At 44.1% G+C, this 26574-nt stretch overlaps 1 protein-coding gene across 1 annotated transcript in view; it reads left to right on the top strand.

Moving 5' to 3' along the window:
- KIF16B (kinesin family member 16B) overlaps positions 1-26574 on the top strand; it is a 382671-nt gene that overhangs the window by 274543 nt on the left and 81554 nt on the right. Inside the window, 1 exon segment of the mRNA XM_030196349.1 lies at positions 25742-25864. Coding sequence (XP_030052209.1) covers positions 25742-25864 — 123 coding nt within the window.

The following is a 26574-nucleotide window of genomic DNA, read 5'->3' as shown; positions in this document are numbered from 1 at the left end:
TTTGCCTGCAGACCCTGCATCCAAGGTATTTTGGTATATTATAAAGTAGCCCCCTTAATTCTTAAAATTTGGCTCCGAAACGGACAACTGTGACTAACCCACAAGGTGTCCTTTGGAGCCTTGTGCCACTGGGATAGAGTTTTGTGGGTGCACATGCCTGGTGCCGCTGTCTCGCTTTGTCTGGAGGAGCTCATGGCCGCTCTTCCTCCCCCCCCCCCCCCCCCCCCCATCTGTTCAGAAACATTGACCGGCACATTTGCCTCGCCCAGACATGGAGCGGGGGACCCTGGCCAAGTATGTCAGCTGATGCCAACCCAGCTTCCAAGACTTGAACCCCCACTATACCAGTTTCTCTTACATTGGGGAAAGGGCCTACAGCATGGTGTGGTGAGTAAGTGGCCAATCTGTAGTTCCTGAAGTGAGCCTGTGCAGGGGGCTGAATTTTTGGTCTCTGCGGTGTCAAGTCTCAGCCCCTCCTATAGGCAGTGGAGGAGAATTTCAAGGTAGCGCTTCATAGTCTGATGGGTAAGATGCTAAACTAATAGGTCACGGCTGAATTTTTGATCATTTTTTTTCATACTGTTTTGCTAATCTCGTCTAAATTTTGGTTCTTGGATGCAGTATAACCGCAAGGTAACGTTATTGAATGGTTCTCCTGCCACACTCTTTGGAGTGTCTGTCACATATGCTGGATTGTCAGATTAGTGAAGGTTGGATGATTGAGACTGTACTGTAATAGGCGTCTCAGAGACTAGGTGGAATGAGGAAAATCAGTGGTAGTGATCGGGTGGGAAAATTGGAGGGTGATGGCACTATATGTTACAGGGAATTGACTTAAAATAAAAATGTAGCGGGAACAGATAGCAATGTGAAATCCTTATGGATAGACATTCTATGTGCGCAGGTAAAAACACTGGTAGGGCTATACCACTGTCTTCCTGGCTAGAACAAACAGAGGAAAAAATGTTAACAGAAATTAAGGAAGCTCCCAGATTTGGCTTCAGTAGAATAACGAGTGATTTTTATTACCAATCAGAAAATAAGCAAAATGGCAGCAAACTGTCAAATACCACACACAAAATTAGGGGCCCTTTTACTAAGCTATGCTAAAAACTGTCCTGTGGTATCAGCGCTGGGCTTTCCTGTGCACTGAGGCCACTTTTAGCGTGGCTGTAAAATGTCTGCATTTCCCATTTTCTGTATTAATGGCCATATGCTAATTTGCCAAATGGCATGCAACCATTAGTGCTTCATCCCTATTTAATAAGCATTAAGGGCTCCTGTGCTAATTGGTTGGCGCTCGGCGATGCAGCTGTGCTAACTGATTAGCACTGGGCACGCCTGCTTTCTGCCCCGAAACACACCCCAGTACTAAAAAATAATTTTAATTTTATTTAGTGCCTGACTGCACCCCACAGTAGTGGATTTTAACCTTCAGTAAACGCACGCTAGTGCTTACCACAGCTTAGAAAAAGGGCAGGTGCTGAAAGGCTAAATATATTTATCAACACAATATCCGCCAGTGAAGACCAAAATATGTGACTTCTCAAAAAATGGGGAAAATGTCTCATACACTCCTGTGGCAACACTCTCACTTTTCAGGTGCACACAGCGCAAAAAGTAATCATAGACATTAAAAAAAACCCTTAGATAATTTTTTTGTTTTTTAAATATGCAAAAAAGTGTTTAAAAAATATACGTAATTAAATTCTTCGCTTTTGAATGCCCAAACTGACAGCAAGAATTCAAATCACTTATCTTAACCTGCTGTCCAGTTCAAATGAAGGGTGGTACTTCCTTGCTTCCAGAAACCTTTTTTTTAAATTTAGCCCTGTATTGTTGTGGTAGCCTATGAAGTTTTTGCAAAAACGGTGTGATGTGGTCACGTCACTTGCAACCTTCTATGAGTCTTGCTGCAGCATTCTGAATCAATTTGAACTGGTGCAGACCCTTTGTAGTCAGATCATTGTAGAGTGCATTACAGTAATCCAGTCTTGGTGTTATCATGGCATGTACAACTGGGATAAGATGTTCCTTCTCGATGTAAGGAAAGAGGCAGCGTAGCTATCGCAAATAGTAGAAGCAGCTCTTGAAGGTTGCTTGGATTTGGGGAATCAGAGTAAGTTTGGAATCTAATTGTATTCCAAGTTTCTGGCTTGTGATTTGAGGGGGGAGTTTCTACTTCCCAAAAGAGATTTTGATGTCAGGTACGTGACCACTTGCGTTGTGGACCCAGAGAAGCTCAGTTTTACTTGGGTTCAGGCAAAGTTTGTTGTGCTTAGCCCATTCTTGAATTGATGCTAGAAAGGTAATCAGTTTATTCAGGGCTGTAGGTAAGTCAGGTTCAATGGATTTGAGTAACTGTACATCATACACTGTACATAAATCTCAAGGGCATTTATGTACAGGAAGAGAGCCTTTTTCAAATGAAGGAGAGCTCTGGAATGAGGGTGCATACGACAAAGTTAAGAGGGAATAGGCTTAGGAGTAACCTAAGGAAGTATTATTTCACAGAAAGGGTGGTGGAGGCGTGGAATGGCCTCCCGGTGGAGGTGGTGGCGTTGAGGACTGTTCCAGAATTTAAAAAGGCATGGGATAAGCTTAGGAACAGGAAGAATTAGGGGTCACAGAGGATGGGCAGACTGTATGGGTCATATGGCCTTTATCTGCTGTCATGTTTCTATGTTTCTATACACGTAGATGTAGAACTGAGCATCCATTGACCGAATAAGCTCGGCAAGTGGCTTGAGATAGATATTGAACAGAATGGATGACAGTATTGATCCTTGTGGTACCCCACAGGCCAGTGCCCATGGTGGCGATGAGGTCTTGCCAAACATTATGGCTTGTTGCCTGTCTGATAGAAAGGATCTGAACCACTCAAATACTGTTCCATTGATACCTGTTTCTGCCAGTTGTGCTAGCATGATAACATGATCCACAGTGTCAGAAGCTGCTAAGAAATCTAGCAGGAGTAACACCGAAGCAAATCCCCTTTCTCGGTTTCTTTGAAGATCATCTAGTAGGGATACGAGGACCGTTTCTGTTCCATAACCAGGTCTGAATCCACATTGACATGGATCTAACCAGTTTCTCTCTTCTAGCCAGTCACTCAGTTGAACACATACTGTTCTATAAGTTTCCCTAGAAATTGGATGTTGGATACTGGCTGCTAACTTTCACGTTTGCCATGATTAAGGTTGTTTTTCTTTAGCAAAGGGTGGACCACTGCCCTTTTTAATGCTGTTGGTATTTGCCCATTAGAAAGAGAGGCGTTCATAATTTTAGTGGTACCTTCTGTGAGACCAATTTTTGCCTGCTGCACTATCTTTGATGGGCAGGAGTTGAGGGAGCAGGTAGTTGGTTAAAGGTCTCTTAGGATTTTGTCAAGGCTCCCCTCTGTTATTGGGTTGAAAGTGTTCCATATGTCTCCTATCAGGAGGGGGCAAGTTTGTGCACTCCTGGTTAACTGATTGGAGGCTAGGTTTGATTGCCTGTAAATCCTGGTGGAGATTTTTAATTTTCTTGGCAAAGTATGCAGCAAAATCATTGCAGTTCAGTTTAGACTGGGCAGGCTGGTTCTGTTGTGGGGGTTGCATGTTGTATGCTTCCTACAGTTTATCCTGTCTTCATCCAGGCGAGATTTCCGCCATCTCCTTTCCAGTTTCTGTCCTTCACATTTAAGGATCTGAAGTTCTGGAGAAAACCAAGGTGAGTGTGTGTGAGTGGAGCATAAGACCTCTTTTAGTGGTGCCATTTTCTCTGAGGTCTTGGCTAAGTGTGTATTCCAAATGTCAACCTGTTCTGACACTGTAGTTGTCTTTTTATCCATATGTGGATAGTCCAAGGCCTCTAGGAAATTCTCAATAGTCAGCTTTTTTTTTCTCTGATCTCCTTCCAAACTCTGGGAGGTGCCATTTGTTTTAGGTAGTCACTTAGGGAAAATTTAATTAGAAAATGGTCTGACCATGATAGGGGTGTTATTTCAATACTGTTATCCCAGAATATCCACCTCTTTGTAGAATACCAAATCTAGTATGTGACCCTTTTTGTGGATTGGAGAATTGATCACCTGTGTTAATCCAAGTGCTATCATGTTTAGAAAGGCAGCTATGGCATATAACATAAACCATGTTCATCAGTTAGTTTTTAAACTGTGGAGAACCTTTTCACATTAAAAAGGCTTGCAAAATGTGCAGTCACTTGGCTTGAATAAAGAAACTGAAAGTAGGGCCTTTTAGTAGCAACCTTTAATGGAGCATTCAATCTTAAATCATGTGTGCAACTCAAGTGTTCTGTAATCCAAAATATAATCGATCTAATTTCATGCCAACCTGCAGAAGATGGCATGGGTAGACAATAGAGGTCGTTATAGTTCAAATGTGATCAGACCTGATGAATTCAAGATGTTTATGAGTGTTGAAAAAATTTTAGATTGTATGACATAAGCATAAACTGTACATTGACTATACTTTTAATGACCAAAAGGAGGAGATGGCAATAGAGAGGAAAGGAACAGTTTTTAAAAAAATGATGATGCCAAACAATCCCTCAAGTTTCTGCCATTGTATGGCCTTAAACACTGGATGATCTTGTAATACCTGCCAAAGAGTCAAAAGAAATTGTCATCAAATGCAATTTAACAGAAAAAGGTACAACAGAGATCAAAGGTGATTCATAATCTCTTTTGAGAGGACAAAAAAAGCTCATTGCTAACCATTTCAAAAGAATAATCTTTTAATCTTTCTAACAAAGCTCATTGCTAACCATTTAAAAAGGATAATCTTTCTCACTAAAGACTCATCTCTTCTGTACAAGCTTTAAATTCCTCTATGATGGTATATAAGCAATGAAGATGCAAAAATTGACCAATAGGAATGTTGTCTCTCAAAGATTTAGGGTGACTTCTTGTACAGAAGAATACATTGTTGTGATCTGTTGGGTTTTTAAAAAAATAAATAGAAGTGCAAATGCTAAATGAAATGTTCAAAAATGAAATGGTAGTAGATCTTGTGTGAGCAAATGAGAACTGTACATACCATACTCAACTATAAGTCGATATTATGTATAAGTCAAGGGCAGTTTTGGGACTAAAAATGGGCAAAATTGGTATGACCCATGTATAAGCTGAGACCACACATAGCCAAATTTGCCCCCCTACCCCACCCCAGCCAACAGGTCCTTCTCTCTGACACGCACACACACACACGTCTCCCTGCCCCATTCACACTACATAGACACAGATCCAGCATGCCCTCTCTGCTGCCCCACCCACGCTCTCACAGATCCAGCATGCCTTCTCTGTCCCCCTCCTCCCCAATACAGTACATATTTATCCCTCACTGAAAAGTCTCTCACTCTAAACTTTGGCAAATTCACTGAAGCCAAATTACAGGGAAGGTGTATGACATGTTCTTTGGGTTTTTTTTTTTTTTTAATATTGCAACTATATAGTTAAAATAGATGAAACATATTCTGAAAAGTGGACTTCTAGTGGAGTGCCACAGGGCTCACCATTGTCTCCTCTCTTGTTAATATTTACTTGTATGGAGAAATTGGGAGTCCACTTTTATAGTTATGCTGATGATATAGCAATCATGATTCCTATAAATTCAACGGTAGCATCTTGTTCACTCTTACTACAGAATGTCATGACTATTCTAGAATCATGAATGAAAATGCATAAATTTAAGTTAAACACAGACAAAACAAATTTTTTATTGATTAGCCTTTCAGCTATGGAAGAAGAGAATAGTTTTAGAATTAATCAGATATATCAATTTTCTCCATTTATGAAAGTTCTTGGTATTTTACTAAACTCTAAGTTATCCTTTGATCCCCATGTTAATTTGTTGACACAAAAAGTTTTTCTTACAATGTGTAACTCTAGGCGGGTACATAAATACTTTGAGCAGGATCATTACCATTTATTTTATTTAAAAGATAGATAAAAATTAGTCTTTCATACTGAGTATATTAAATTATTGCAATATTGTTATTCTGGGTGTTTTTAAGCATTTGCAGACTATTCAGAATATGGCATTTCATTTGATTTACTCTTTGAAAAAATCCGATAGAGTATCTCAATTGTTTATTAAGAGTTATTAGTTACTGGTCTTTGCAAGAGCACAATTTAAATGTTATTATACCATTTATAAAGTTCTTTATGAACTAGTACCATTATATTTATTAGATCATTTTGTTTTTATTAGGAAAACTAGAACTACAAGATCATTAACCTTATTTACTTTTCCTTCTTTTAAAATATGAAAAGTAGATTGTTCAACACTTTATTCTTATTTCAAGCAGCCCATCTTGAAAAAGAAGTTTAACCCTACTGCTCTCTGCAAAAAACTATTTGCAATTTCAAAAAATTATAAAAAATGTATTTGATTCAGAAATTTGTCACTCAATCTAATATTTAGGTATGAGTTAATTTATATAGATTCCTGGACATGACCAGCTTCTTATATTGTGATCCGCCTTGAACCGTGAGGTGTAGGCAAAGTATAAGTTATATATTGTTGTTATTATGATTATTATTATTTTCACAAATCACTCACCCTTCCTATCCAAGGATGATAATTAATTCAGGAATCAATATTTCTCAGTGCATACACACTCTCCTGCTTTTCTTTGACCAAAAGAAAAAGGGGCAATCAGAATTTCACTCATCAACTCTTCCACACTATCTCAGCTTAACTTCCTCTTTGAAAAAACTGTTTGAACCATCAGCCAATCAAATTGCTTTTAACTGTCTCCAGGACTCCTGTAATTGTCATGCAAATTTCCTTCAGGTATGCCCTCCGCTCAGTGTTCATGTTTAGCACAAACTTTCAACCATCCAGAAAACTTACAGATTTTAAACTCCCCAGTTTCACTTGCACACTTCCTCCAAAACTCTTCTCTTTAATTTGAACACTGTAGAAGCTCATTCTGACTTGAGTTCTTTCCACACAAGGGACATATGTAGCAGCTCTGTCCTGTAAAACAAGTTCAGCACAGCCAGAGACTGTGTACTTCCATGAAGCTACCAATAGCAAGAGTTCTAAGGCACAGATGAGATTGACCCATAGATAAGACAGCCCTAGTTTATTGATGGGATTTTGAAAAGTTAGAATTTCATGACTTATAGATGAGTATATATGGTATTTCCACTGGACAAATTCTCCACACTGAAGTGTATTTGCCCAATTGATGAAAATATATAGTTGCTTATTTTCAAAGCACATAGATTTACTTACCTGGAAATCCAAGAAGCCGATATTCAGACTGTGGGAGTTAGCTGGGCTAACTCCTGCGGTCAGCGCTAAAACCAGGTATTCAATGCCAGGCCATTGCTATGTGACCATCATTGAATACCTTGTTAAATTTTGGCTGGTTTCACTTTCACTGACCAAGCCGATATTTAGCACTGGCCAGTCAAAGTCAAACCGGCCAAATATAGCTTCTAAAGTCAAGCGGCGATTTGCCAAAAATTGGTAGATACCTGGTTGTATCACCCTATTTAACCAGTTAGTCACTAACTAGCAATATTCAGAGGGACATGACCAGCCACGACCCACTGAATATCATCAGATGGCTGGTTATGTGCCATTTAACCAGCCAGATGCCAATCTTGGCTGGTTAAATGCCTTTGAATATCGGAGGGGAGGGGAAGAGGGTATGTGGTTTGAAAATGAGTCTCATAGTGTTTCCACACAGCAAAAAAATAACTGAAGTATATGTATACTTTGTTGGACCACACTCAATAAAAATGATTTAAATATATAAAAATAAGACTCCTCAGAATCTTATAGAAATATACATGGAAGAGGCGATGGTTGCCCACATTGCTGTACCTCTCACCTGTAAATAATTGTAGTGAACACATACAAATTAAAAAGTGAGATTATAATATTCAGTACATTTATTATGACCAACAAGGCCATGTTTTGGCTATCTGGCATGTGGTAGTGGTGAAAAATATACTTCCGTGCCTCAAGATATATTAAAAGCTAAATAAAAATTCTTACAAAACCATGAAAATTATACAGCCACTTAAAACCTAGTATGTACGGATGCAATAAAGAGAAAGAAAAGAGGTGAAAGACCAATATTATTCTATATATATATATTTATTTTATTTTCAGCACTTGATATACCGCAAGTGATCTCTGAGGTAGCTATGTGGTTTACTATTTCTGTTACAGGTACTTTGCACTGTCTTTGATGGTTTCACAATCTAAGGGCTCTGTTTACTAAGCCATGTTGTATGCATGCTAACTTAGCATGCACTAAAAATTAGCATGCGCTAACAATAGAGACAAGCATAGGAATATAATGGGTGTCTCTATCATTAACGCGCACTAAAAAAGTTAGCGTGCCTACAGCGCGGCTTAGTAAACAGGGCCATAAGTTATATATTATACCTGGGGCAATGGAGGACTAAGGGGGTCTTTTACAAGGGTGTGCTAAACACTAGAGATGCCCATAGGAATATATGGGTGTCTAGTGTTTAGCATGTGCTAAAAATGCTAGCGCGCCTTTACCGAGAGTCATACGGAGCTGCAGAGGGAATTCAACCTGGTTCCCCAGGATCTCAACCCACTGTTGATGGTTGGGCAGCAGCAGGAATCGAACCTGGTTCCCCAGGTCCACAACCTGCTGCACTAATCACTAGATGCTGCTCAACAACTGAGGATCATAGGCACACAGAAGGATGTAAACCCATGACCTCTAGTGGTAGTAGTGTGAGAATAGCACTAGGGGTGCCATTTTGGAGATGACACAGGCAGGGCAGGAGTGACTTGGGATCACTCCTGTCTGAAGGCCATTGAATCACCAGGGATATTGACGGTATGCCCACTACAGTGGTGGTGGTGGTGAGAGAGCCCTTTGAGAGTGGTGTTGGAACTTCACCAGGAGAGTTGGGAGGGTGTGATCAGGGAGAGTTGGGAGAATGGCACCAGCCCTAGAGCTTTGGCTCAAAGCTTTGAGGCCCAATTATCCCAGGCTGCTGGAATAATGCTCCTTGCAAAGTGACTTGCGTCCAGGATCTCTGCTCAGAGTATAGTGCTGCACAGATCTCATGGTTGCATGTCTCTGACTTGGACCCAGTAGTCCAACTGAGGTTGGTAGATACTACTTGTGGGGGGGGGGGGGGGGGATAATCCTTTTGGAGAAAAGGTTGAGGAGGTTGCTGACCTCATCAACAAGCACACTGATACCATCAATAAGCTCTCCCACTGGGTGCCTTCTGCAACTACCTTCTCATCTAGGAGGTTTTTCAGCAAGTCGAAGAGGAGTAATTACTACTCATACAGGCATAGATATGCCACTTCTCACTAGCTTTAGCAGGCTCAACCCCAGTTTGCAGGAGGTGGGCTACTGACTGGCTCCAGCAGAGCATAGCTGCTGTAAAAGTGGCTGTCGTGGATGACTTGCTGGCTGGGGGAGGCTGAACTTTTTGAAGAAAGGTGGCCTCTTGAAACCTCCAACTGATTGATCCTACAAATAATCTGTCATGTTTTGCCTTGTATTGGTGAAAGGGACTGCCAGGTTGCCTACTGAGAGCAAATCACTTTAGCTCTCAACACAAGCAGGTACTTTCAGAGGAACTCTCATCCTTCTAAAGGGCCATGCGGTCAAGCCTGTTCCACCAGGGGAAGAAGGGAAGGGATTCTGTGCCAGGTACTTCCTTTTGCAAAAGAAGACAGGGATGCGTCCCATCTTAGATCAAAGGGCCCTGAACAAATTTCTGGTCAAAGAAAAGTTCAGGATGGTTTCCCTGGGCACTCTTCTCCCCCTGATTCAGGAAAATAATTGACTATGCTCTCTAATTTTTTACACTCACATTCAGATACTTCCACCTCACCATCTTAAATTCCGGCAGGGGACATATCACTTCCAGTACTGCATGTTGCCTTTTGGCCTCTCATTGGCTCTCTAGGTTTCCACCAAATCTGCTACACAGACTGGGAGTCCATCTGTACCCCTATCTCTACAATTGGCTGGTGAAGACCATGTCGAAGAATGGAGTCCGTGCGGATGACTATTTGGGTGTTAGAGCTACTAGAGTTTTTGTTTTAAACTACTCCATCTACTCCCTGTCCAGTGATTGGAGTTCATTGGAGGCCCTGCTAGACACTCCCTGTGGCACGAGTGGGCACTCTTGTTGCTCGAGTCCGAGCAGGTCACAGCTTGGCAGATGTTGATTGTTGGGCCACATGGCCTCCACTGTTCATGTGACACCCATGGCACATCTTCACAGGAGAACTGCCCAGTGGACCCTAGCTTCCCATGATGTCAGACCACAGGAAACCTGGAGGATGTCATCCAAGTGTCACCAGAGCTAGTTCAGTCTCTCTCTGCATTGGTGGACAATTCGATCCAGTTTGAATCTTGGACTCCCAATCCAAATTTCACAGCCCATGAAGGTGCTGATAATGGATGCATCCCATCTGTGGTGGGGAGCTCATGTAGATGGGCTTCACACTCAAGGTGCTTGGTCAGCCCAGGAGGCAGATCTTCACATCAACCTTCTGGAGCTCAGGGCAATCTGGAATGCTCTAAAAGCTTTCAGAGATTGGCTGATCAACTAAATTGTTCTTATTGAAACTAATAATCAGGTTGACAATCAGGTTGCCATATATTACACCAACAAGCAGTTGGACACCGGATCACACCATCTGTGTCAGGAGTCCATCAGGATATGACGGGCAGTTTAGCAGGGAATGCTCAAGTTCACTTACCTGGTGGGCAAATCCAACAGCCTGGCCGACAGACTGATCAGGGTCATGCAACTGTACAAGTGGTCACTCAACACGGGCATTGCCTGTGAGGTCTTCCGAGTGTGGGGCACCCCCTCGGTGGATCTCTTTGCCGCTCAGTGCAATCACAGAGTCCCTCAGTTCTGTTCCAGGCTCCATGCCCACAGCGTACTAACGTTGGATGTCTCCTCCCGCGGGAGGTGGTGGAGATGAAAACGGTAACGGAATTCAAACATGCATGGGATAAACATAAAGGAATCCTGTGCAGAAGGAAGGGATCCTCAGGAGCTTAGCCTAGAATGGGTGGCAGAGCTGGTGGTTGGCAGGCGGGGCTAGTGCTGGGCAGACTTATAAAGGTCTGTGCTAGGGCTGGTGGTTGGGATGCGGGACTAGTGCTGGGCAGACTTATACGGTCTGTGCCGGGGCTGGTGGTTAGGCGGCGGGGATAGTGCTGGGCAGACTTATACGGTCTGTGCCAGAGCTGGTGGTGGGAGGCGGGACTGGTAGTTGGGAGGCGGGGATAGTGCTGGGCAGACTTATAGGGTCTGTGCCAGAACTGGTGGTTGGGAGGCGGGGATAGGGCTGGCCAGACTTATACGGTCTGTGCACTGAAGATGGCAGTACAAATAGAAAAGTAGCACATATGAATTTATCTTCTTGGGCAGACTGGATGGACCTTGCAGGTCTTTTTCTGCTGTCATCTACTATGTTTACTATGTATGTCTTCTATATGCATATTCTCCCATACCTCTCATAAGGAAGATTTTGCTGAAACTCCAGCAAGACCGTGGGACTATGATTCTGATCGCTCATTGACCCCAACAGGTCTGATAGCCCCCTTCTTCTGGAGTTATCCTCCAAAGAGCCGTGGAAATTAGAGTGTTTTCTGACCCTCATCATTCAGAATGAGGGATATCTTCTGCATCCCAGCCTCCAGTCTCTGGCCCTCATGGCCTGGATGTTTGGAGCTTAGAATTTAATTTGTTGCATCTTCCTGAAGGTGTCTCCTGAATCTTGCTGGCTTCTAGGAAAGATTCCACCAAGATGTGTTACTGTTTCAAATGGAGGAGGTTTGCTGTTTGGTGTGAGGGCAGGGCTCTAGATCCTGTTTCCTGCCCTACACAGGCCCTGCTTGAGTACCTTCTACACCCTGAGTCTGGTCTTAAAACCAACTCTGTAAGGGTTCACCTCGCTGAAATCAGTGCTTACCATCACCATATAGAGGGTAAGCCCATCTTTGAACAGCCTCTAGTTCGCCTCATGAAAGCTTTGCTATTGACAAAGCTCCCTGTCAAATCTCCACTTGTGTCATGGGACCTCAACATTGTTCTCACCCAGCTGATACCTGACATCTGAAGTACTTGACTTGGAAGGTCATATTTTTGGTGGCTGTTACTTCAGCTCGCAGGGACAGTGAGCTTCAGGCCTTAGTAGTGGATGCACCTTATTCTGTTTCATCACAACAGAATAGTTCTTTGCATGCACCCCAAGTTCCTTCCTAAAGTTGTATTGGAGTTTCATCTGAACCAGTTGATTGTCTTTCCAACATTCTTTCCCTGATATCATGCCCATCCTGACGAAAGTGCACTGCACACCTTGGACGTTGGTGGCCAAGGAGTCTCAGTAGTATGTTGTGGTTTACCATGTCGAATGCGCTCAACATGTCAAATTGGAGGAGAAGTTTGCTTTTACCTATAGCTATTTCCTGCTTGAATTTGGCCAGGAGAGTAACTAATACAGTTTCAGTGCTATGGTGGGAGCGGAATCCTGATTGTGAATCGTGCAGTATTGAGAACTTGTCCAAGTATTTTGTAAGCTGTTTGGTTACCAAGCTCTCCATCAGTTTTACTACTAGAGGGATAGACACAACTGGTCGATAGTTGGTGAGATCATTTGTTTTTTTTCTTGGTGTCTTTAGGTATTGGGGTAAGTAGGATGTTGCTATATTCCTTGGGGAAGGAGCCTTGTTGTAACATGAAGTTTAAGTAGGATGTGAGGTCTTCTTTGAATCGTTTGGGGGCGTATTTCAGTAGGTGACTGGGACATGTGACCAGTTTGCAGTGCGTGTTGGCGAACCTATGAGTCGCTTGTGTGACTGATTCAGTGGTGAGTGGATTGAATGTCGACCAGGTTCGGTCAGCTGGGTATCTGCCCGGGATTAGGTCCAGGTTATCAAAGAAGTTTTCGATATCGGTGTTGTGATGAGGAAGGGTGCTGCGTAGTTTTGTTATTTTGTCTTTAAAGTAGGTGGTCAATTTGTCTGCAGGTAGGATGTCTGTGTTGGATGTGGTGACAAGGGTGGTGTCTAATAGCTTATTTACGAGTTGAAATAGTTTCTTGAGATCTTTGTTATCCGGTCCTAGTATAATAGGACCTTTTGGTTTGCCTAATTGCATATTTGTATTTTCCCCATTAGTGAGATGGGGTTAAGAACCTTTTCTTCAATTCGTCTTCTCCTGTTTTCCAATGCAACCTATGTGCTAAGGGGATGGAAAGAGGAATTGGAGCAGGAAGCAGATCTCTTCTCTGCCCCTTCCTTCCACTGGAAGAAAGGAATGGCAGGAGCAAAATTGAAGCCAACTGTCCCCATATAGGCCATTCCCGATCTCATCTGCTTCTTGGAGTAGGGGGTTCTTTTCTTGTTAGGGAGGGAAGTGTTGAATAGACCACCGGATCTCTGGGCTTTCAAAATAAAGCTGACAACTAAGGTGAGAAGGGCTCACTGGAAGCTCCAGTCAGACCACAATTATTTATGGAAAGGGAAAGGAGGTAAATGCTGAAAGAGAGTAAGAGGAGAAAGGAGCAAATCCTAGTGGTGAATACTTTCATGGTGCAGTGCTAGAAGTGGCGAATGCTGGAGGGAGATAAAGGGTGTGAATGCTTGGGGGAGGGATTGTACAAGAGGAGCTGAATGCTTAGTAGAGAAGGGGTAGTGTAGTATGGAGAGAATGTTTCATGGGGGAATGTCCTGACAAAGAATGAGTGTTGAAAGACAGCTGGTGGAAGTGAAGGGAAATTGAATGCCACAGGTACCACAAAGTGAAGCTGAGTGCTGCCTCTCCATTCATCTCCCTAAAGTCAGCAATGCATATTTGAAGTAGATTCATGCTTCTACTTCTAGACAGAGATGATTGAAAGGAAAATGCGTATTAAATGGTGTGTGATGACTGAATTTGGAATTATGAGAGCCAGGGATGCAGATAAAAGGGATTCAAGAAACCTGGTGTAAAGGCAGTAGAAGGGAGGTGAAAAAAGACGAAAGCCAAATGTGATGATGAAGAGAGGTAAGCTGAGCCAGAAATAGTCAGTGTGAAAATGAGACAGAGATGATGTGTATGTATATGGGAGCCAAATGTGTGGTGGAGAAAGTAAAGTGGTAGCACCAAAAGTGTGGGGGGGGGGGGGGGGGGGGAATTAGCCAGTTGTAGTGATTGGGGAGAGGGAGGGTTTAAAAGAGAGAAAGGGTTACAGGACAGGTAGGAATGTGAGACTAAGAAAGCATAAATTCTATGGTATAGACATGTAGAAGGGGTGGGAGCAAAGTGGGAGTAAAAGGAGTGAGGTCATAGAATTGAGACAGACACTGGTTAGGACTGTGTGAAAGGATTGAGACTGGTAGGAAGAAGGAGGAAAATACTCCCCTTTCAGGAGTCACAAATGTCAAAAGGGACTTCTTCCCCTGCTTTTGAAAATGTGAGGCTCTTTAGTACTGAGAATTTCCTTGCCTCTTGGTGCATGAAAATTTGGCCATCATCTGATAGGAAGCATATCTGATAGACTAATTTCAAAACAAATGGAGGAACTGAAAAATCTGAGCACAGGCTTCTGAAACTTTAGCATAAAATATACATGAATGCTGAGGCAACGCAATCTAAAAAGAAATAGAATAAACTCTTAATTTTCTTCTGTACCACAGGGTTGATCAGTATTGCACATTTCATGGTTATTAGTTTTCACTTTGATGTTTATAGGCAAAGGAGTTTTACTTTATCATTGATTTCTCTTCACTGTACCCTGTAATGCACCCTGAGCTCACCATCTAAATATCTATTTTGTCATAGTAATTGAAGTTCTAATTATCAATTTCTAGCTGAAAGAAATACTAAGACATTTAAATCAGTGGCTTATAGTATTATCTTTAACATAATAAATTATAGTTATTTCAGTCTTAGAAATCTTGAAATCTTTAAGTATTTCAGTGAACATCCAAAAAAAACAAAGCCAAATATAGGCACTTCTAAAATGAGAAATTACTTCAGGTCTTCAAGAGGTGGGAATTGTTTTTCACCTTGCTTGAAGCTAGTTGTGGGTTGCAAAAGTTCCCATCTTCTCATTATGGGGCCCTTTTTACTAAAGTGTGCTAAGTTTTGCACTTACTGCACATTAACAGCAAAAACTTAATTTGCAGTAAATGCAGGGGGCATGGAACTAACACCAGGGGACCGGGCGGGGGGGGGGGGGGTCATCTTTCCATATGAAACAGTTGCACAATTAAACTTAATATGCAGCAAAGAACTTTTCTTTGTGGTAACTGCAGGGGAGATGCTGGACAAACCCTCCAAGTTATAATTCAATTTATTCGATATGCCGCCAATCTAATAAAAAATCTAAGTATTTTACAAGTTCAATTAAAAGAATAAGAAGGGGGGAATAGAAAACTGAGTAGACGATAAAAGTCAGAACTATATTCAGGGGACTGACACAGAAGGAAATAAGGGATTGGAAAGTTTACAGTTCATAAGAGAAAAGTGGGAGGAGAGACTGCAAGAGGAGGATAATCAAATACAACTTGCCTGCTTGTCAGCCCATCAACTACTTGCCTGCCTTCAAGCCTGCAAAACTACCTGCCTCCCTGCCCATTAACCTGCCAGCCCAGCCCAGCCCAGCCCATCAACCTGCCTGCCCCCTGCCCATCAACCTGCCTGCCCCTGCCCACCCATCAACCTACCTACCCACCTGCCAGCCCTTCTACCTACCTCCCCACTTAACATTCTGCCTGTCAAACCACCTGTCTACCCGCCAGCCCTTCTGTTCCAAGTTGTTGCCTGCTGTTCCAGTTTAAGCCTCCAGTCCGGCTTTCCTGCTCTATCTGTTGCTTAACACCTCAGTCACTACTTATGGCTCCTATACACATTCTCTTCATTGCCCTGTCCCTTCCTAATCTTTTCCCCTCCCCCTACCGCTGTGTACCGCAGGAACTCACTGCCCATCCTTGTCCTCTCCCGTCCTGCTCACTACTGCAATACCCTACCCATTCCCGTCCTTCACCACCTCACCATCTCTCCTATCCCCCTCCTCCCTCCTAGCTCTCAACCTTCAGCACTTCCTTCCTGCCATTAACCCATCCCCATTCCTCCTAAGCGCATCCCGTCTTCGTCGCCCTACCTCCCCCGCCCTCCTCCACACCCTCCTGCTCCTTCTCCTGCTATCCGCTGGAGACATCAATCCCAATCCAGGTCCCCCACACCTGTCCTCGTCTTATCCATGCAAATGATTCCGAGATGTCTCCAATCTCATCTCTATTCCCCTCCCCCCCCTTCCCTCCCCTTCTCGTGTGCCCTGTGGAATGCCCGCTCTGTCTGCAACAAACTTTCCTTCACCCATGATCTCTTCATCTGCTTGCCCTAACTGAAACCTGGCTCACCCCCGACGACTCTGCCTCAGTCACGGCCCTATGCCATGGAGGTTATCTTTTCTCCCACACTCCCCGCCCAGTCAGCCGCGGAGGTGGTGTCAAGTTACTGCTCTCGCCCACCTGTAGTTTTCAACCTCTCCTCTACTGCAGTCTCACTGCTTCTCATCCTTTGAAGTTCACTCCATCCGTCTATTCTACCCGCTGCCACTCAGAGTTGCAGTCATTTACCGCCCCCCTGATAAGTCCCTCCCCTCCTTCCTTACCGACTTCGATGCATGGCTCTCCATTTTTCTTGAACCCTCATCTCCGTCCCTCATTCTTGGAGACTTTAACATACACGCTGATGACCCATCTGATTCTTACACTTCTCAGTTCCTCACTCTGACATCCTCCTTCAACCTCCAACTGAGCTCCACCACCCCTACTCACCAAACTGGCCATTGTCTTGACCTCGTCCTCTCTTCTACCTGCTCACCCTCCAACTTCTGCGCCTCATCTCTTCCTCTCTCAGATCATCACTTCATCACCCTCCCCCTCAGTCCCGCCCTACACTAACCACTACTTTCAGGAATCTCCAGGCCGTCGACCCTCCCACCTTATCCTCTAGTATCTCTAATCTCCTCCCCTCCATCATGTCCTCCGAGTCTGTCGACAAGGCTGTCTCCGCTTACAATGCCACTCTCTCCTCTGCTCTGGACACCCTTGCAACATCCATCTCCCGTCCCACAAGGCGTACTAATCCCCAGCCCTGGCTGACCCCATGCATCCGATACCTTCGCTCCTGCGCCCGATCTGCTGAACGCCTCTGGAGGAAATCTCGCACCCATACCGACTTCATTCATTACAAATTCATGCTATCCTCCTTCCAGTCCTCCCTATTCCTTGCCAAACAGGACTATTACACCCAATTGACTAATTGCCTCAGCTCCAACCCTCATCGTCTCTTCGCCACCCTTAACTCCCTCCTCAAAGTGCCCTCCGCTCCCACCCACCCCCCTCACTCTCTCCTCAATCACTGGCTGACTACTTCCGCGACAAGGTACAGCAGATAAACCTCGAATTCACTACCAAACCACCTCCTCCTCCTCACCCTTTAACCCACTCCCTCAACCAACCAACCCAGGCCTCCTTCTCCTCTTTTCCTATTATCACCGAAGAGGAAACCGCCCACCTTCTTTCCTCCTCGAAATGCACCACCTGTTCCTCTGACCCCATCCCCACCAACTTACTTAACACCATCTCCCCTATTGTCACCCCCTCCATCTGTCATATCCTCAACTTCTCTCTCTCCACTGCAACTGTCCCTGACACCTTCAAACATGCTGTAGTCACACCACTCCTCAAAAAACCATCACTAGACCCCACCTGTCCCTCCAACTACCGCCCCATTTCCCTCCTACCCTTCCTCTCCAAGATACTTGAACGCACCGTTCACAGCCGCTGCCTTGATTTTCTCTCCTCTCATGCCATCCTCGATCCGCTTCAATGCGGTTTTCGCCCTCTACACTCGACAGAAACGGCACTCACTAAAGTCTGTAATGACCTATTCCTTGCCAAATCCAAAGGTCACTACTCCATCCTCATCCTCCTCGACCTATCTGCCGCTTTTGACACTGTCAATCATAATTTACTTCTTGCCGCACTGCCTCATTTGGGTTCCAGGGCTCTGTCCTCCCCTGGTTCTCCTCGTATCTCTCCCACCGTACCTTCAGAGTACATTCTCATGGATCTTCCTCCACCCCCATACTGCTCTCTGTTGGAGTTCCTCAGGGATCTGTCCTTGGACCCCTTCTTTTTTCAATCTACACCTCTTCCCTGGGCTCCCTGATCTTATCTCATGGTTTCCAATATCATCTCTATGCCGACGACACCCAGCTTTATCTCTCCACACCAGACATCACTGCGGAAACCCAGGCCAAAGTATCGGCCTGCTTATCCGACATTGCTGCCTGGATTGTCAACCGCCACCTGAAACTGAACATGGCCAAGACAGAGCTTATTGTCTTTCCACCCAAACCCACTTCTCCTCTCCCTCCACTTTCTATCTCAGTCGATGGCACCCTCATCCTCCCCATCTCATCTGCCCGCAACCTCGGAGTCATTTTCGACTCCTCCCTCTCCTTCTCTGCGCATATCCAGCAGATAGCCAAGACCTGTCGCTTCTTTGTCTATAACATCAGCAAAATTCGCCCTTTCCTCTCTGAGCACACCACCCGAACTCTCGTCCACTCTTCTCATTACCTCTCGCCTTGACTACTGCAACCTACTCCTCACTGGCCTCCCACGTAGCCATCTATCCCCCCTTCAATCCATTCAGGACTCTGCTACACGTCTTATCTTCCGCCTGGACCGATATGCTCATATCACCCCTCTCCTCAAGTCACTTCACTGACTTCCGATCAGGTACCGCATCCAGTTCAAGCTTCTCCTACTAACCTACAAATGCACTCAATCTGCAGCCCCTCATTACCTCTCTACCCTTAGCTCCCCTTACGCTCCTACCCGAAACCTCCACTCACAGGACAAATATCCTCCTCTCTCTGCACCCTTCTCCACCACCGCCAATTCCAGGCTCCGCCCTTTCTGCCTCACCTCTCCCTATGCTTGGAATAAACTTCCTGAGCCCATACACCAAGCCCCCTCCCTGCCCATCTTCAAATCCTTGCTCAAAGCCCACCTCTTCAATGTCGCCTTCGGCACCTAACCATTATATTCAGGAAATCTAGACTGCCCCAAGTTGATTGTCTGCACATTTTGTCCATTAGATTGTAAGCTCCTTTGAGCAGGGACTGTCCTTCTTTGTTAAATTGTACAGCACTGCGTAACCCTAGTAGCACTTTAGAAATGTTAAGTAGTAGTAGTATTCTTCAAGAGGCACCAATGCAATCAGCCACAGAAACACATATAGGCTAGTTTTGGCGGTCATTTGTATTTAACAAAACATTAATTTGTTCTGTTAAGTTTTCGCATTTACTGTGCTTTAACACACTTTACTAAAAGACCCACTGAGATGCAGATGATCAGAAGCACTGTGCTGTTCCGAACAGCACTCTAAAATTAGCACCGGAACAGCATGGGGTATTAACGCCCCTATTGTCAGAGCTAATAGCATGCAAATTTAGGAACGCTATTAGCTCTGATCATATGGGTACTTCTGCGGGAGGATTGTGCCTAGTCATGTGCCCAAGGCACAATCCTCCCACAGAAATTGACAGGTCCGGGCTGTCAAAAAATTAATAAAAGCCCAGACCCTGTCAAACAGCAGAAGGTTTGACAGGTCCTGGATTTTGTCCCAGACCTGTCAAACCTAAGCCCTCTCCCCCAAACACAAGGGCTAGAGATCCCCCAACACTAAAAAGACCTGGTGGTCCAGTGGGACTGCTAGTCGTCCACACCCACTCTGGCACACCTTCCCTCCTCTGCGGGCACCTCCTCAAAATTGTGGTGCCTTGTCCTGCCAAGTGCATCCTGGGCTAAACCCTGCCCGGTTCATCCCAGGATGGGCAGGATGCTGCCATTTTGAGGAGTTGCCTGCAGAAGAGGGAGAGAATGATAGTCCCTCCCTCCTCCATCTTTGAGGTAGGCCATGGGGAGAGGAGTGCCGGAGCAGGTGTAGAGGGCTAGCGGTCCCACTGGACCACCAGAGTCTTGTTAGTGTTGGGTTGCGGGTTAGTGGTCCCACTGGACCCCCAGGTCATTTTAGTGTTTGGAGGTGGGGGTGCCTGAAGGTCCACCAGACCTTCAGCCCTTGTGTTTGGACACAAGTGTAAAGTAAGTTTCAAGTCTAAGAATTTACTACCCCGCCCATCAAATGCAATCTTTCTGAGCAGCTTACAACACTAGTATAGGAGAGAAAGAGAGAAATACAACATCACAGACTAGAGAGGAAAGGTGGGCATGAACTACAATATTTGATAGCACAAAGGGGATGGGCCAACACAATAGGGATCAACTGTGTACTTCAGCCTAGACCAACAACCCAGGGAAAATATGAGGAGAAACAAAACACATGAGAATGGGTCAGCAAAAATGAATGTTTTATGATCAACCTTAAATTGTTGTTGGGAGGTTTGTTTTCGAGCAAGTTTTCTTTATATGAGGTTTATAGAAAATGGGTAAAGGAGTAGCATAAGAATATATTTATATACAGAAAGGATAGTGGATAAAGAGAACAGCCTCCCAATTACATTGGTATAGTCATTAACAGTAACAAAAGACCAAAGCAATAGGATAATTATGCGTGATCAGTTGTGAAGGAAAAGCTAGTTCAAGGACAAACAGGACAGATATATCCTTACACTTGGGGTGACGAAATCTCGACGGAGCCCGGTGTGAATGCTTCCCAATGCACTATACCTTTAAGAGACTTTTGGCAGGGTTCTACTGCACATGCGCACAAACAAAACTTCAGTTTTGTTTTTTCTGTGGAGCAAGGAGATCACGTCTCACTAATCTCCTCCTAAACGGTATTTTCTCTCATAGTTGTGCCTTCCTGTGAGGATATTTTTCATATTTTATTTTCTTCCCTCTGTTTGTGCCTTGTACTTTTCTTAGCGTTTTCACCTCTTTTAAATTTTCTTGTTTTTCGTGTCTCCTGAGGCTCTCTTAGACTAGAGCACTGAGACCAATTTGAGGTAAGCCCCTTTTTGGCCTCACCATTGAGCCTTTTGATTTAGCTACAGTTCATTTTGCCATGCCATAGAAGACCTCCAGTGGCTTCAAAAGATGCACCCAGAGCAATCGGGTGATATCCAGCACTGACCCGCACAGTTGGTGTGTGGGGGTGCTTGGGGGCCTGACCTTGAAGCATCTAATTGTGTTCTCTGTTTAAAAAAGAACACAAAGTGCATCAGGCCTGCCAGAGGGAACTTTTTGGAACCTAGAAGTCTGGTCATTCGACAACAGCATCGGAAGCACTGATCCCGCTGGCTGCCAGGCCTCTGTCAGACACTGGGAGTGCACTGGCATCGAGGTGGTCTGCATCAGGCGCTAGTAGCAAGCACTGGGTCCAGTCTTTATTGAACCCGACACAGAGGACAAATGTAGATTTGACGTCATCCTTCTCGGCACTGAGGAACTCTGCTGTCAGGCATCGGGTGAAGGCCAAGAAGCATTGTCATTGGTCCCCTTCAACACACTGTGCCAGGAGCTCTGGGACATCTGCATCACCGGCACCCAAGAAGCATCGACACCAAGAAGACTGCTTCCCTTTTATTATTCTAGTGCCATCACCTCAGCCTTCATGCAGCCGAGACCCCATTCCGATATGGCACTGACAACTCAGCAGGCTGTCTCTACACTGGTCCTAGCCCTAGCTTCGCTGATGCCTGCCCTTGATGACTAGTTCCAGGCCATACTGAGGGAGGAGTTATCTTGCTTCCATAGCTCTAAAATGTTTAGGCACCATGGGCACTTGCGCCAGCTGCAGCACTCATCCACTCTGACCCTGAGGCCCATGCTTCACCTCTGCAGGGGTCCCTGACCCCTTGTCTTGAAAGGCATTGGTGTTGATGCCTCCCCCTGCACAGCAGTGCTCAGCATTGGGAGAGGAAGCTTCCTCAAGGTCAAGAACTAAGTATGCATCTCGGTGCCTAACCCTGAGGCCTAGATGTCCTTCCAGACAGTCAAGGCAGCTGCAGCCTCAGGAGTCCCATTAAGACTATTTTGCTGAGTCTGACACAGATCAGTCTTGGGAGTCTGAGGAAGATCTAGACTACCTCTCAGAAGAGTGGTTGTATAGCATATCCTCGGATACCTCTCCATCTGGTGAGAGGAGGAAGTCTCCACCTGAGCCCCTGTCATTCATTTTGTGAAGGAAATGACAGATGCCATTCACTTTAAATTGGAATCAGGACAAACCTAGGGCTGACTTGTTCCAAGTCCTGGAGTTTGATTCTCCACCCAGAGGTGCTATGACAGTTCCGCTGCACAAAGTTCTGCAGGATACAGAGATGAAGAACTGGAAGACCCCTCTCTCTGTGCAGGTCGTACCAAAGAAGGTGGATTCCATGTATCAGATGTCAATGTCAATACACACGTATATAACGCAACCCTCCCGAAATGGGTCCGGTTTGGTTTACATCATCAATAAAAATAATAACAATCTAAAATACAGTACATGATTACACAAAAGCAATTACATCTCACAATAGTCAGATTAAAGTTAGGGAACCAAGCAAGTCTTAATTTTCTTTTGAAAAGAAGAATATTTAGCATTTGTCCTGACATCAGTGGGGCGCGCATTACAAAAAGGTGTCATGAAATTATAAAAGATTGTCTTCGCAATTCTGAAAAATTGAACTCCCTTTAAGGTTGCTGGGCGTAAAAATAACAGGCTGTCTAATCTCTCTGAGAATCTGCCTGAAGAAATGATATTAAGTCAGTAAGTAAAGAAAAAGAAAACTCATAAATTGCCTGGAAAAACAAGCAAAGAGATTTATACAGTACTCTCTGTTGGACCAGAAGCCAATGTAGCTGAAGTTGATAAGATGAAATACTGTCAATTCAGATGGCTTCCGGATTCAAGAATTGCTACTCTGGGTCAGACCAGTTATCCATCTAGCCCAGTATCCTGTTTCCAACAATACTACCTACTACTGCTACCACTTATGACTAGACAGTGGCCAAGCCAGGTCATAAGTAGCTGGCAGAAACCCAAATAGTGGCAACATTCCATGCTACCAATCCCAGGGCAAGCAGTAGCTTCCCCATGTCTGTCTCAATAGCAGACTATGGACCTTTCCTCTAGGAACTTGTCCAAACCTTTATTAAACCCAGATACACTAACCGCTGTTAGTGCATCCTCCGGCAAAGAGTTCCAGAGCTGAACTATTTGTTGAGTTAAAAAAATATTTCCTCCCTGGTGGTTTAATCTGCTTTTAAAAGGACTAGGAGTTCCAAGTCTTGTGCCTCAGTGCTCCCAGGCAGGGAGGTCTGAACCCTAGATTCTTTTCAAAGGAAGGTTTATCAGGATTTGATGGTAGTCTCCCGAATCCAGGACTACCAGCTCTACATGAGCATTTACTTGCAATCCTTGGTTCGTAGTGTGCTAGACTTTGCAGACACTGTCCCACAGGAGCAGGCTGCTGAGCTTCAGCCAGCCAGCCAAAAAGCAGGAGGGGAACCTGAAATATCTGGCCAGGGGTGTGTATGATACTTTAGACATTGCATCCAGACCCTCCGCTTTGATGGGCAGATTATCAAAAGCCCCGTGCTGTACTAACAGCGCTCTAAAAATAGCGCTGGAACAACGTGGAGCTTTACCGCCCCTATGATCAGGGATAATTGCATGCAAATTTAAGCACGCAATTCTCTCTGATCATGGGGTAGAAGTGCAGGAGGGTTGTGCCTGAGCATGTGCTCAAGCACAATCCTCCCGCACTTGTTTGACAGGTCTGGACCACCAGACCCCAACTACCCCCACCTCGAGCCAAGCAAAACAGTTCCTTTGACCTCCTCTTCCCCCCCCCCCCCCCCCCCCCCCGGACACAAGTCCCTGACAGGACTGAAGAGAGAGAATTTGAAGGCCTGCCCATGGGAGGGGTTGGCAGAGAAGTTGCAGAGGTAAAGTGGTGGTGAGTGACAGCATGGATGGAGTTGGAAAAGTAATAAAGGGATTAGAGTGAGGTACATGAGGCCTTTGGTAGCCTGGGCCTACGCTAGGACCCTTATGAGCACTGGGGGATCCTGAAGTGAAAGAAATAAATTCAGGCCAAGTAAAGGACTAGTTGCTGCCCATTTATGTGGCAACTGAGAAGAAGATGGAGCTTTAGGAGGATAAGGGAACTCCAACCAGGAAGAAGGAACCTGAACAGGGGAAACCTGTTCAAGGCTGGGTTGCATCCTTGGAAGTAAGAACAACCTAAAGGGTCTGTGCCTGAAAGAATTGGATTGGTATCTGGAATAACAGAAGCAGCCTTGGATTTATCCCTGACACAACAGGATGGGTGAAGAACAGGAGTCTGTGTAAATATGTACAGCCTTGGAAAAGTTCAAAGAGTGGAGTAGATGAAATTATTACAAATAGTCTTGGGTGGACAATGTACATAAAGAGTTCTGAAGAGTTTATCTGCTAGTTGCAGAAGTTCCAATAACATTGGTTTGCACTTTTATCAAACTCCTGGAGTGCAGAGTGATTTTGGGGGAGAGCATGAGAGCATTTGTTCCCGGACTGAGCATGAAGTATCTTATAGAGTTTCTCGTGAGCTCCCAAAGCCCCAGATCTCTATTCTGGACCATTGACCAATTCCCAAGCTCGACTGCAGGTGAATTTGAACTGTGAGTATGACGTGTGTGACCCCTTGGCATACCTGGTAGTGATTGAGTTTGTGGCCTGGGTCGGACCTGAGCTATCAGGGCCATGAGACATGGGTTACACATGCTTGTGTTTCAGTTTCATGATAAACTTTTGCAGATGGTACTGACTTCAACTCCTGAGGAGCTGATTGCAAGGTCCATCCAGGCTGATGGAAAGTATCGAATGGCTTTAAGGATCTGAGTGACTTTGCAAAAGTACACTTTGCACAAAACTTGGAAACATGAAAAAATGTGAAATTGCTGGCTTTTTGTGCTATTTTTTTGTACCAAGTGCCATTTTGCAAAATTGCTTCCTAGTAATAAATTTCAATGTATATACATTTGTAATTAGCTGCTGTGATATAGAATTATGAAAAGCAAGTCATTAATGTATAAAATTATGATGACCAGCATTCAAGAAAGGCTTTGTAGGCCCATTTTGGCTAAAAAAAAATGCTACAGCTCAAGAGTTGTAAGATTTTTCTAAGTTGTAAAAAAAAAAAAAGTTTACCCCTTTGTATGACTGCCCAAATTGGAGGATCTCAACTCCCTGGTTTCTCAGTGAACCTATGCTCTCCCCAGCCCCACTGTGGGGCTAAAATATTTTTAAATCTTGCCCTTCCATGAGATCCTGGCCACTATGTGAAGGGGTATGCATTTTTAAAAATATTCCTCATGCATTGTCAAGAACATGTAAAGACCCTTGCCACGACAATTTGTTAGAAATTCTCTGCATTTCTTAGCTAAATTGTGCAGAAATCTATGAACATTTTCATGAGTTAGTATAAAGGGCCTTAAAAATACCAAAGCCTTACAATATGATGCTTTAAACATAACTATAATCTTAAATGTAATTTTCACTGAACTAGCTACTAATGTAAAAATATTTCAGTTCCCATAATCAACATTCATCTATATTTTGAATTGTTTTGTTGCATATAAGCTTCATTCAAACATTTTTATCCATACTCTTTATCTCAGTTATGTTAATAATTATGTTTTGCATAAAGAGAGTCTAAATTAACTTTTTTTTTTAATCTCCTTGTCTGATGTGTATTAGCGAATGATCTCACGGTCCTTGGTTGCCAATCCAGATGACTTCAAGGATCCAGTTAAAATTAGTATCCCACGCTATGTCCTCTGTGGACAGGGAAAAGATGAGCACTATGAGTTTGAGATAAAAGTAAGTATGTCTTGGTCATAAAAAGCACTGAGTACTTTGACATCTTTATTTTTCTAAACTACTGATAACAATAAAACTCGTTTTATAAACTAACCTTTTCAAGTAACAGAATTTCTTAACAGTATTACCAGCCTAAATCTACATTCTCATGAGATTTCTATCTCATCCTAGCTTTCTGTCACCATGTATTTTATCTTCTAGTACAGAATGTGTCCCTTCTTATTTGCAAGTAAAGACAAGGACCTGTTGAAAGTGAAGCTCTCTTCTAAAAATCAACAAAAATCTCTAGTGAACATTGATGTCAGTGCTTCATACTCTCTTACATATTTTTGTAATTAAAAGTAACAAATAGAATAGGTTCAATTAACTAGAAGCGAATGTCAAAATATAATCTCTTAAATGCATTCTGCATTATGCCTTGTTTACAACAATCAGGCTGTATTAGTTTCTGAAGCAATAAAGCTTTATTTTTTCTTTGTTTCTACTGTGAATCAAAAAGTGACCCAAGTATTCCCCAAGGACAAGCAGGACATCATATTTTGACATCTGGGTGATGTCATTCGACGGAGCCTGCAGCGTAGACCCTCCCCAGCATTGTTTTTGTAGAAATTTTAGGAACTTGTACCATGTTGGGAGAAGGAGGCTTACACGAAGGCAGGGAGAGGGAATACATGAGAGAGAAAAAGAGCCTGGGTGAAGGCTTGGGGAGG

The sequence above is a fragment of the Microcaecilia unicolor genome, chromosome 3, assembly GCF_901765095.1.
Source record: "Microcaecilia unicolor chromosome 3, aMicUni1.1, whole genome shotgun sequence".
Classification (NCBI taxonomy): Eukaryota; Metazoa; Chordata; class Amphibia; order Gymnophiona; family Siphonopidae; genus Microcaecilia; species Microcaecilia unicolor.
The sequence above is the reverse complement of the archived record's forward strand: the minus strand, read 5'-3'. Positions and strand labels throughout refer to the sequence as shown.